Source organism: Tursiops truncatus, chromosome 10 (assembly GCF_011762595.2).
Source record: "Tursiops truncatus isolate mTurTru1 chromosome 10, mTurTru1.mat.Y, whole genome shotgun sequence".
NCBI classification, from domain to species: Eukaryota; Metazoa; Chordata; class Mammalia; order Artiodactyla; family Delphinidae; genus Tursiops; species Tursiops truncatus.
Genome location: NC_047043.1, coordinates 31,583,151 through 31,595,908, shown reverse-complemented (window position 1 = coordinate 31,595,908; position 12,758 = coordinate 31,583,151). Strand labels below are relative to the sequence as shown.

The 12,758-nt window shown below is 47.6% G+C and overlaps 1 protein-coding gene across 1 annotated transcript in view; it reads left to right on the top strand.

The window, feature by feature from the left end:
- The window catches only part of PTK7 (protein tyrosine kinase 7 (inactive)), a 60,518-nt gene extending 54,954 nt beyond the window's left edge, over window positions 1-5,564 (top strand). The window contains exons 18-20 of the mRNA XM_033864218.2: window positions 2,926-3,077; window positions 3,891-4,069; window positions 4,563-5,564. Coding sequence (XP_033720109.1) covers window positions 2,926-3,077; window positions 3,891-4,069; window positions 4,563-4,723 — 492 coding nt within the window. The 3' untranslated portion in view covers window positions 4,724-5,564. The remainder of the gene's footprint in view (window positions 1-2,925; window positions 3,078-3,890; window positions 4,070-4,562) is intronic.
- The last annotated feature ends 7,194 nt before the right edge of the window (window positions 5,565-12,758 follow it).

Here is a 12,758-nt window from a genome sequence, read left to right as displayed (position 1 = left end):
AGCTGAGGAGGAGCCCACCTCACAGAGAGCAAGAAGGGGAGCGGCTAGCTTGGCTCAGGGCCCGGGCACACAGTAGGTGCACAACAAGTGTTCCCACCCCCTTCTCTCTGACTGCTTGGTCTCCTCCTTGCCCTGGGTAATGTGGGAGCAGCCCTTCTACCACTCACATTCACCTTTGTTCCTTTTTGAACTTCAGGGACATAGAATCAGATAAACCATAATCTTGGTTAATCGGTGACATACTGTCATTGGTCCACACACAGGCTGCTTTTACTTACTTATTGTTATTTTTTTAATCTTTTTATTGACTTGTGTATGTATGTGTGTATGTTTGTTTCACTTTGATATTTCAAACTTAAAAGACTGTAAGAATGGTTCAAGGAGCTCCTACAAACCCTTTAGCCAGATTCAGTTGTTTACGTTTTGCCCCATTTGCTTTATTGTTCTCTGTGTCTGTATATTATTATTATTATGCATTTTTCTGAACCATTGGAGGTAGGTTAGAGGCCGACTTCTGACCTTTTGCAATCAGATGTGTGGCAAATGATACCTTGTCAGGTCTTGATTAGTATTTTCTTGGTCACCCATGATACTGGTCCTTAGCCACGTTTGTCTCTCCGTGATTTAGTATGTGGTGGGTGGCTTCTCCCTTATGGATCCTGAAAGTGAGTCTGTGTGCTGGAAGAAATACACAGCTGGCCAGTAACTTGTTAAATAACCTTCCACGCGGACCTCTTTGCATTTCTGTTTGCCTTGTTTTTATACACAAGGAAATGCTACATGTCCTGTGTCCCTTGGTGTTGCTCCCAAGGATTGGATAAGGTGACAGAGGCATAGGGACCATTGGTCTTTACAGGCACTCTCCTGGTGCTCCGATTTTACCTCTGTTTGGCATGGCTCACCTTCCCCCAATTGGTGATACCCTTCTGCAGGTACAATTCTTACCTCCCTTCTAGACTGCCCTCTCACCAGGAGCCCAGTCTTGCCATCCCTGTCATATTCCATCAGCACCCAATTGTATGTGGTGTATAGTAGATGCTCAGTTGATATTCGTTCAGTGCATTGGTGTATATTTTTTAAATGTTAATATTTCTTAATTATAATTACACTTAATATGTTATATAATGTATTATATGTAATACATTCACATGGCTCAAAAACTTTTAAAAGGTGTCAGTGAAAAATCTCCCCAACTGTCTTACACTTTGGAAAATAGTATTGCATTGTTTTGTAATGCTAGAGCTACTCACAGTCCATGACCCCCCACAAGGTATCTTAGAGAAACTCATGCATATATACACTCATAAGAACATTCATAACAGCACTGTTTTTTTTTTTAAAGAGGGAGGGAGGGAGGAAGGGAGGGAGGAAGAGAGAGGTCATGCTCTTATTTACTTATTTATTTATTTATTTAGTTGTGCCGGGTCTTAGTTGTGGCCGGTGGGCTCCTTAATTGTGGCTGGTGGGCTCCTTAGTTGAGGCTTGCCAGCTCCTTAGTTGAGGCTTGCCAGCTCCTTAGTTGTGGCACGTGGGCTCCTTAGTTGTGGCATGCATGTAGGATCTAGTTCCCTGACCAGGGATCGAACCTGGGCCCCCTGCATTGGGAGCTCGGAGTCTAACCACTGCGCCACCAGGGAAGTACCCAGTACTGTTCTTTTTTTTTTTTTTTAATTTTATTTTTGGCTGCGTTGGGTCTTCGTTGCCGCACGCGGGCTTTTCTCTGGTTGTGGCGAGCGGGGGCTACTCTTCGTTGCGGTGCGTGGGTTTCTCATTGTGGTGGGTTCTCTTGTTGTGGAGCACGGGCTCTAGGCACTTCAGTAGTTGTGGCACGTGGGCTCAGTAGTTGCCCAGCACTGTTCTTAATAGTGAAAATCTGGCAGGGGGCGGGGGGAAACAAATTTCCACTGACATTAGAAGGAATAAATTATGATGTGTTTATGATGAGAAAGAACTCAGTACAATGATATCCCAAAAAAAGGATGAACCTTGCAATGTTAAGTGACAGAATCAAGGCACAAAGGAATATACGTATTTGTATGATTGCAGCCTTATCTGGCTCTAAAACAGGCAAAATGGAATTGTATTGTTTGTTTAGGAGCATACGCATCAGCGGTAAAACTGTAAAGAACAGACAAGACATTATTTTCATACAAGTCAGGATAGTGATTACCTCTTGAGGAGAGAGGAGAATTTGTGATGGGGAAGGAGCCAGTGAGGAGCTTCTGGGGGCCTATCATTGGTTTCTTTTTTTAACTTGGTGACTGTTACCTGGGTGTGGGCGTTATAGTTATTCGTGAAAGTAGACATATTTTATGAACTTTTCTATATGTAGTTCACACCAAAATGTAAACCAAAAGTTTCCCTACCTTTTCTCTCTGGCCTCCAGCTACCCTTCTCAGAGGCAACCTGTGTGTGTGTGTGTGTGTGTGTGTGTGTGTGTGTGTGTGTGTGTGTGTCTCTATCTACCTTCGCTCACACATATATTTTATATATAGATATATATGATTGTTTATTTTGTTTTTTATGAAATGCAACTAGTAGAAAATATGTAACTTTGAAGTAAAAAAAAAAAGGAGCAGCCCATAAAGATGTGAGCTATACTTACTGCCCAGTTATTTTTCACTCAGCAGATGGTCACTATGTGGTCTCCCCACCCCACCTGCCACTCACTCAATCTAGCACCTGCTGTGCATGGGCGTGGGGCCGAAAACTTTATTTCATTCAATTCAGTTCTCCAACAACCCAGGAGGCCCAGGTCCTGTTATTCCCATTTTACAGAGAAGGGAACAGGCTGTTGTGCCTTTGTTTTGGGGCTTCCTTCAGCATCACATTAATGGTGCTGAGACCCCACCAAGAGCTGTGTCAAGGGCGGTCCGCCAGTACCCCAGTCCTGATGTGCTCTCACAGCCCCCTTTCTCGTTCCAGGTGGCTCTGTGTACCCAAGTGGCCCTGGGAATGGAGCACCTGTCCAACAACCGCTTTGTGCACAAGGACCTGGCCGCTCGAAACTGCCTGGTCAGCGCTCAGAGACAGGTGAAGGTGTCGGCCCTGGGGCTCAGCAAGGACGTGTACAACAGGTAGGGGGCACAGGTGGAGTGGGCGAGGGGCAGAGGGCAGACACAGCTGGTGGGGGGGTGGGAAAGGGCTTAGTCCAAAGCTGGAGGCCCCTGGAGGGGCAGAACCTTCCCACCCTCTCCCAAGGGTGCAGTAGGCATCCCAACCAGTGGACCACAGCTCCCTCATCTTACACATTTTCTCTAGTGATAAAAAAATTATAAACCTTTTTCAAAAGTAACTAGTCACACTTTATGTGGTTTTCTATAGAATTTAACTATTCATATGGTTCTCTCTGTAACTTCCTGAACTCAGTAGTTATTTTTAAGGCTAAGACTTAAAGCTCAGCACCCGTAGCCAGAGATCGCGCTGGAATATACATTACCTGGTGCCTCCGGGAGCTTCCCCTCGAGTCATCCCAGTTTTGACTCACCCTGGTTTGTCTGACCGTTGCTTTAGTCATGATTGGGTTATCACTACTAAAGCTCTTTAAGATTTCTTTCCATTTAACGTGTTGATTTTTCACACTTTTAAACTAATATAGAAAGTATGTACGATTATTAGCTTTTAAATATTGACATTAGGCGAAGTCTGATTCTTAAGGGAATTTTTTAACCGTCAGACCCCATGTGGATGCCTCCAGGTTTCATCCAGTATACAACCCCCCCACCCCACCCCTTGCTAAGCAAAAACGTTTCCAATTTCCCTGAATGCCTTGATACAGAAAATCTGGGCTGTAGCTTGGGTATGAGACCCAGACCTGGGATGAGGTGGGGATCCCAGGCTGTGCCCCTCACCCCCCTACCCCCATGCCTGTGTGTCCTCTTGTCCCACAGTGAGTACTACCACTTCCGCCAGGCCTGGGTGCCGCTGCGCTGGATGTCCCCTGAGGCCATCCTGGAGGGCGACTTCTCCACCAAGTCTGATGTCTGGGCCTTCGGTGTGCTGATGTGGGAAGTGTTCACTCACGGGGAAATGCCCCACGGAGGGCAGGCAGACGACGAAGTGCTGGCAGGTAGGCAGCTCTGTTTCCGAGAGACAGTTCCAGATGTTCTCTAGGTGGAGAGCTTGCTCAGGGTCCCGGGGCCAGTTCAGCCCCCGCCCTCCTCTCTCAGGGCTGGTATCAGCACGTACGTGGATATGGCCACTCCACTTGTTAGATTACCGAAATACCTTCATACTGGTTGGTAAATAGCCCTTGTCCCCAGTGTTCACTCCAGCTACTCTGGTGCCTGCCTATTGACCCCACTTCAGCCCTTGTGTATTGGCTGCTTCTTGTGCTGCTTGGACCCTGCCCCCGCCAGCCAGAGAGAGCTGGGATCAGGGGAGTCCTCCCCTTTGCTTGCAAGATGCTTTCTATAAACTCCCTGAATCCTTGCTCATCCACACTGGCCAGCGTCCCTCAGAGTCTCCCTCACGTGGCTGCCTGTGGGAACTGCAGGCTCCACAGAGTATTGGACAGGTGGTTAAATATTTTGACTAACCCTCTTCCCACCGTCTTTCTGCAGACTTGCAGGCTGGGAAGGCCAGACTCCCGCAGCCTGAGGGCTGCCCTTCCAAACTCTACCGGCTGATGCAGCGCTGCTGGGCCCTCAGCCCCAAGGACCGGCCCTCCTTCAGCGAGATCGCCAACACCCTGGGAGACAACCCCGCGGATAACAAGCCGTGAGGAGGGAGCCCAGGCAGGCTGTGCCTCAGGATGGCGTGGGCAGGGGAGGACCTCCTGAGGGGTGCCCACAGCATGATGGGCAAGATTCTGGTCCTCTCGGGCCCTAGGGGCCCCGCCCGGGCACCACAGGCACTGCTGAGGTCAGGCAGGGCCTGGGCTTTCTTCCTCTTCCTCACTCTCAGCCCTTGGGGAGGCTGATTTGGACCCAGACTGGGTGACTGGGGCTTTGGGCTGGGCAGCTTTCTCTACCACCCCTTCCCCCATCAGGGGCAGTGTGGGTGCCTCAGGTAAACCCAATTTCTGGCCTGGGTCTCCTCCCTTCCACCAGGTCCAGTTCTGCCACTCACCTGCCAACTTCATCGGGGGAGGGCTAGGCTGGAGGTGAGCTGGCTTCAAGGGGATTTCCTTAATATACTCAAGTCCTGGATTGTTCTGGCCTCTGGGGACCACTGTGGGGTCTGCACTAGGATCATGGAGGACCCAGCCAGCGAGTCCCCCCCCACCCCCACCCCCGCCATGGACATGTGCACGCTGACCCAGACCTGCGCCTCCTACCCACCCTTCTCCCTTTTCTCATCCTAAGTGCCTGGCAGATGAAGGAGTTTTCAGGAGCTTTTGACACTATATAACCCGCCCTTTTTGTATGCACCGTGGGCGGCTTTTGTATGTAATTGCAGTGTGGGGTGGGAGGGCATGGGACGTAGGGGTGGGTCCTGGAGGAGATGGGACAGTGGGCCACCCCTGCCTCACACCTTTATTGTTGTTGTTGTTGTTTGTTTGTTTGTTTTGGTTTTTTTTTTACACTCGCTGCTCTCAATAAAGAAGCCTTTTTTACAACCTGCTTCTGATGCTCATTCCCTACTTTTTGCCCATAAATGATGTGCCTTCTTCCCTCGCTTATCGGAAGGAGCCATGTGCCTTCCCGGAGTCTTGGGGGGTGCTTGGGCAGGGATAACTGGCAGACACTGGTCCTTCTCTCTGGTTTGTGGAGCAGTTGAATACTTTTTTTTTTTTTTGGCCACACTGCGTGGCTTGCGGGGTCTTAGTTCCCCAACCAGGGATTGAATCCGGGCCACAGCAGTGAAAACATGGAGTCCTAACCACTGGACTGCCAGGGAGTTTCCTCCTGGGGAAGTTGAGAATGTGGGCTCAGAGGAGGTGAGGCCACCTCTTGTTCATGTGACCCTGTGTTGCTCTTTGATGCCAACTAATTATTCTCTGCTGGCTGGCCTGGTACTCACACTCAGGTATTGGGCGTAGAAGTGTGAGGAGGGAACTAGTTAGAGTGGGATTGGAGAAGGAGTTAGTGACAGATTCAGGTCTCTGAATCCCTTTTAAGACTCTAGGAAGGTGATGGAGGAGATAAGGCTGAGCAGAGATGCGCTTAATGCCTCACTGCTCCAGGGCTTTCAGCCCTCAGCTGGTTTGATTCCTGCCTCTTCATTACCTAGACCTTGTGTCATCAGTTACACTCTACCATATCGTAACTTCAGCATGGTTCCCCATCCTAAAGAGATAAGTCCTGACCTCTGGAATTGCCCTAGTTCCTTCTTTTCCTCACCAAATTTCTCAGTAATGAAAAGAACAGCTTTTATTAAATACTTGCTCTGTACCAGTCACTTTGCTAAGCACTTAGCATGCATTATCTTATTGAACTTCTGTGACCACTCTGTTAGCCAGATATTATTGTTCCCATTTCACAGATTAGGAAACCAAGGCTCAGGGAGGTCAGGTAGTTTCCCTAAGGTTAAATGGTAAGTGAGCCACTGTTGTAGATATACAGTGTGGTACATCCCTCAGGTGTGTTGGAGTGTAAAAAAACAAAAACAAAAACAAGAAAAACCCATAAGAACAATATCTCTAGAGCAGTGCTTTTCAAATTGTGGGTTGTAACCATCATTTTAAAAATATGAAACAATAAAAAACTATCTGAGTACATTGTATACCTCATGGGTAAGTATTGTTTTACAAAATTTTGTTTGTTATATTTGATATGTGTTTGGGTATGTTAGCTTATGTCAACTATGGGGGTGGTGCTGCGGCATAAAAACCCCAAATCTCACAACAACAATTTATTTTTCTCACAGATCTGCAAGTTGGTGAGGTTTGGCTGATCTTGGCTGGACTTAGCTGAGTTCAGGCGGGCTTGGCACCAGGTGGTAGGTCTGGTTTGGGTCTACTCTGCTGGCCCCCAGAGCATGCTCCCATGCAGTAGCAGGAGCACAAGAAGTCCCGCCAGATCATGCCAGCACATTTAAAAGCGTCGGTCTATTAACATTTTATCAGCCAAAGCAAGTCACATGTCAAAACCCAACATCAGCACTAGTAGGATGTGACTGCAAAGGATGTGGATATCTTATTCCAACACAGGGTGTAAAAATGGGATACAATAATTGAATTCACTCGATGTTGTGATGTAAAAATTATTTCCTCCTGTGGGATGCACTCAGAAGTACTGGGAAGGCAGTACTGTAGAAGGTCATTTATCACTAAGCCTCTTCTTAGAGGCATCAAGGAAGATGCCTGGTCTTCCTTGACCGCTCTGCAGTGGCTAACACTGCTGGCCACATCTGCCTTTTCAAATTCTCCTCTCTTGCCTTTGGTGATGGTACGCCGTATCCACCTTCTCTGACCAGGCCTTCTCCATCCCTGGTTGTGGCTTCCTTCTTCTGCCTGCCCCAGAGATGGCTGTTCCACTGGCTTCTGTCCTTGGCCTTCCTCTCTCGACATTCTCACCCTCAGGAATCTCATCTTACCTCATGTGACTTTAACTGGCCCTTTAGTGTGGACAGTTCCCAAAGCATTAGCTCCAGTTCCAGCCTCTACCTCAAGCTTCAGACTCACGCTCCCCTTTTTCTACAGGACATTTCTCTCTACCTGTTTCCCTGGGCCCAAACTGAACTTACCTCTCTCCCAAACCTGTTCTTTAAGCCAAGTTCCCTGTTCCCATTATTGGTGGAGAATAGTCACCCTTACTTAGAATCTCAACCCATCATGAGCCCTCTTCTCTGTGCACCCCCTTCCCATGCAGGCCATCACCAAGATCCATTTATTCTACCTCTGCCCTGTTTCTATCTTTGGTTAATTAATTAATTAATTAATTTTGGCTGTGTTGGGTCTTCGTTTCTGTGCGAGGGCTTTCTCTAGTTGTGGCAAGCGGGGGCCACTCTTCATCGCAGTGTGCGGGCCTCTCACTGTCGCGGCCTCTCTTGTTGTGGAGCACAAGCTCCAGACGCGCAGGCTCAGTAGTTGTGGCTCACGGGCCTAGTTGCTCCGCAGCATGTGGGATCCTCCCAGACCAGGGCCCGAACCCGTGTTCCCTGCATTGGCAGGCAGATTCTCAACCACTGCGCCACCAGGGAAGCCCTTTGCTTAATTTTAAGAGAAAAATTTTCACATAGAAGTAATACTACTGATCATGGAAGAAGTCAAGTGGTATAGACTTGCGTAAAGCAAAAAATACATTCCTCTAGAAGGAACACACCCAAGCTCATTCTACAAGACCACTATCACCCTGATACCAAAACCAGACAAAGATTTCACAAAAAAAGAAAATTACAGGCCAACATCACTGATGAACATAGACACAAAAATCCTCAACAAAATACTAGCAAACAGAATCCAGCAACACATTAAAAGAATCATATACCATGATCAAGTGGGATTTATCCAAGGGATGCAAGGATTCTTCAATATACGCAAATCAATCAATGTGATACACCATATTAACAAATTGAAGAATAAAAACCATGTGATCATCTCAATAGATGCAGAAAAAGCTTTTGACAAAATTTAACACCGTTTTATGATTAAAAACTCTCCAGATAGTGGACACAGAGGGAAACTACCTCAACATAATAAAGGCCATATATGACAAACCTACAGCAAACATCATTCTCAAAGGTGAAAAACTGAAAGCATTTCCTCTGAGATCAGGAACAAGACAAGAATGTCCACTCTTGCCACTATTATTCCACATAGTTCTGGAAGTCCTAGCCATGGCAATCAGAGAAGAAAAAGAAATAAAAGGAATCCAAAAAATGAACTTATTTGCAAAGCAGAAATAGAGACACAGATGTAGAGAACAAACTCATGGATACTAAGGGCGGAAGAGGGGGGTGGGATGAATTTGGAGATTGGGATTGACATATATACACTACTATGTATAAAATAGATAACTAATGAGAACCTACTGTATAGCACAGGGAATTCTACTCAATGCTCTCTGGTAACCTAAATGGGAAAGAACTCTTAAAAAAGAAGGGATAGGTCTTCCCTGGTGGCGCAGTGGTAGAGGGTCCGCCTGCCGATGCAGGGGACGCGGGTTCGTGCCCCGGTCCGGGAGGATCCCGCGTGCTGCGGAGTGGCTGGGCCCGTGGGCCATGGCTGGTGGGCCTGCGCGTCCGGAGCCTGTGCTCTGCAACGGGAGAGGCCACAACAGTGAGAGGCCGGCGTACCGCAAAAAAAAAAGAAGGGATATATTTTTACGTATAACTGATTCACATTACTGTACAGAAATTAACACGACATCGTAAAGCAACTATACGCCAGTAAAAATTAAACACATTCCTCTTGTCTGATGGAAAGCACGATGAGTGTTTGCAGTGTGGCTTTTCCTGAAATTTCCTGGGCACACTGACTCATGACCTTTCCATTCCCCCTAATGCTGCCATCACCATTGAGACCTCTTTTCTTCTATGTGAAGTTAAGAATTCCTGTGTAGAATTCTGCTTAATCTTATGTGGCAGCCTGGATGGGAGGGGAGTCTGGGGGAGAATGGATATGTGTATATGTACGGCTGAGTCGTTTTGCTGTGCACCTGAGACTATCACAACGTTGTTAATTGGTTATTTCCCAATGAAAACAGTTTTAGAGTGTTACAAATTTTTTTTTTTTTTTTTTTGGTGATAGCAATTTTTTTAAAAGCAATCTTGGACTTTCCTGGTGTCGCAGTGGTTAAGAATCCACCTGCCAATGCAGGGGACAAGGGTTCGAGCCCTGGTCCGGGAAGATCCCACGTGCCGCAGAGCACCTAAGCCCGTGCACCACAGCTACTGAGTCTGCACTCTAGAGCCCGAGAACCACAACTACTGAAGCCCATGTGCAAGTCCGCGTGCCACAACTACTGAAGCCTGCGGCCTAGAGCCCGTGCTCCACAACAAAAGAAGCCACCGCAATGAGAGGCCTGCGCACCGCAACGAAGATTAGCCCCCGCTCGCTGCAACTAGAGAAAGCCCGCATGCAGCCACAAAGACCCAACACAGCCAAAAAATAAATTAATTTTTTAAAAAAGTAATAAATTTTTGTTCCAATTTTATTTGGGTGATAAAAATCAGGAGAAAGAAAGTTCAGGGTGGGAATGGTGTAGAATGAGGGGATCTGGCTGAAATTCTGATGCCCTTCTGGAGGTCCTTCATGGTCTGGATGGACAGGGGGCTACTGCGATTGAGGCCTTATCGGAGAAGCACCAAACTCACATTCCAGGGAGGCCAGGCAGGGGACTTATCTGAGTTCAGTGGGCTGTGCAGAGTCTATAGTGAACCTGGGAGCAGATGCCTCTTCTCTGGCCACCATTCAACTCTGCTCCATAATATTGGGCTCCTGCAGGCGCGTAGGCCCGGGGTTGCTAAAAATTCCAATTTTTTGAGAGAGGCCAGATAATCAGATTTCTATGTAAAATCTCCTGATTTTAAAATATTCTATGGTCCAAAGAAGACACACCTATGAGCCAGTTTATGATTGTAACTATCCACGTCAGCAGTTTTGTTTCCTGAACCTGCAGTAATGTGGTGTGGGTGGAGTGGTGCCCCCCTTCCCCCGCCGGTGATAAAGGGCTGTGAAGGAGCTGTGGCACTAATGCTGCTGTGCAATTACCCTGGGGTTCGGTGAACTGGGAGAGACGGCAGCCTCTGTGAAGGGAAGCTGAGTACTTTTGTCATCCTGGACCCCCTTCCCTGTGGACGTGGCAGACGGCTGTCGACCTCTGTTGAGTGGAGTGCCACCGCTTAGGGCTGTCCACCCTGCGTGTCTAAAGTAGGTTTTTCAAATGGAAAAGTCTTTAGAAGCCAGGCAAGAATGAACCCCAACAGCTGTGATTTTGACTGTGCGGCTTAGACAAACCCCAAGCAAATGTTTGTGGCTCCTGAAGCCCGTCTGGAACCTATTTATCTATTTGACCTGTTCTTCCTCTTGAGCTAACACATTCCATATGTTTAACTACCTGTTGTGCAGAGTAAATTAGGAAAAGAGAAGAAAAAAAACCTCTTTAGAAAACTATTGGGAAAGGGGGGAGAGGAGGGCTCTTAATTCCTGTATTTAGGGGTTTGATGAACAAGCCATGTTTTTAGTATGTATGTGTATATGTATGTATATATACACACATGATATCTCACAAATCACTTGAACATACTTTATTTCAGTATTTTTCAGTCTTTGGATTGCGATTCACAGTAAGAAATGCATTTGACGTTGTCATCCCGTATACACACATTGAATCATATGAAACTGACAGTATCCTACCCTCTTGACCTATAAAATGGCAATTTTTTATGGTTCAAACTAAAAATAATGCAAAGAAAAGTTTTATGCAACAATATTTACTCTTGTCTCTTTTTTTTGTGAGACCCATTACTTTATTAATTTAAATGCTGGTTGCAGTGTACTAAATTGATTTCACTATCACTACCACTTTATTCACAACTGACTGCTTTATTTAATCTTCATAACAATTTTTAAGGCGGGAATCATCACCCTATGCCATCCCCTTAAACACAAGAGGCTGTTTATCCTAGGGACAAGGTGATTAACTCCCTAACCACTTACTTAGACCACCACTGCACTTTAATCTATATTTCATCTATTTAAGGACCTCATAACGACAATGAGTAATGTGGAGTTTGGAGAGGTCAAAAACTTGTTTCCAGGCACAGGGCTGGGAAGAGGCAGCTTCCAGATTTTAATAATTTCTGTAATAGTAAAGCTCAAGCTATTTTTACTGCCTTGGAGCTAAGAACCAGACCCAGACCCTGAACCTGGGTTTTGCAGCACTCCACTCTTTTTTTTTTTCCTCCTATGGGCTTTGCTTGGCTTTCAAAAGAAGGGCGTGTGTGTGTGCGTGTGCGTGTGTGTCTGTGTGTGTGTGTGTGTGTGACGCATGCACTTGCTTGCTTGCTTAAACTTTCTGTCCGGCTACACTTTTTCCCAGGCACTGGTTGAGGGGTGGGCTTTATCCCCGCGACCACCCCCTCCCCCAGCCCAGGCCGCAGCTGGAAGTCTTTACAGATCATCATCTCTCCTCCCTGCCCCCATTGGGGACCGGGAGGCCGACTGTCTCCCCCGGTCTTTTCCAGATGTACGTCTGCCAAAGATCCCCGCCCCCCCCCAAACCAGTATAGAGAATGATGAATGAGGACCGGGGAGCTGGCCTGGTGGGAAAGTGTCGTCGCCTTGAAAAGAGAGGGAAAGGGAAAGGAAGTGGTGGGGGGGGGGAGGGGAAGCGGTGGAGCAGAGAGGCCGCAGGGCGAAGAGTGTAGACAGCGGGGACACAAGCCCCCTTTGCTCCGCCAGTAACGTTGACTCCCTCGGGAAGGCGTGGGGAAATGCTCTAATCCCTGCAGTCCCTGGGAATTTGGGCTGCATATCATTTACTGCAATCCGCACAATCCACTCAGGGACTATCCCAGTGTTAGCTTCCAGCCCTTCCAGCTCCGGGTTCCCAGTACCGCTCCCTCTCCTCCGCAAGACTGCGCTCCAGTGCTCTGCCAGGCTTCCTCTACCGCAGGTTCCTCCCAATTCTCTACCATTCTCTGGTCAGGGGGGCGGAGTCGTATCTCCTCTCCTGTTCCTTTAAGAGGCGTCGGCTCCTCCCCTTTCGGAGTAGCCGTCTGACGCGTGATGACAGCAGCGAGTTCGGTATGTCTATGCAAATAAGCGCTCCCTGTGGGCCAATGGGGAGCGGAGGTGCTGGAACCGCGGACCAATGGGGCGGGGGTGCAGGGGCTCACCATATAAGGAGCGGCCTCGCCATAAAAGGAAA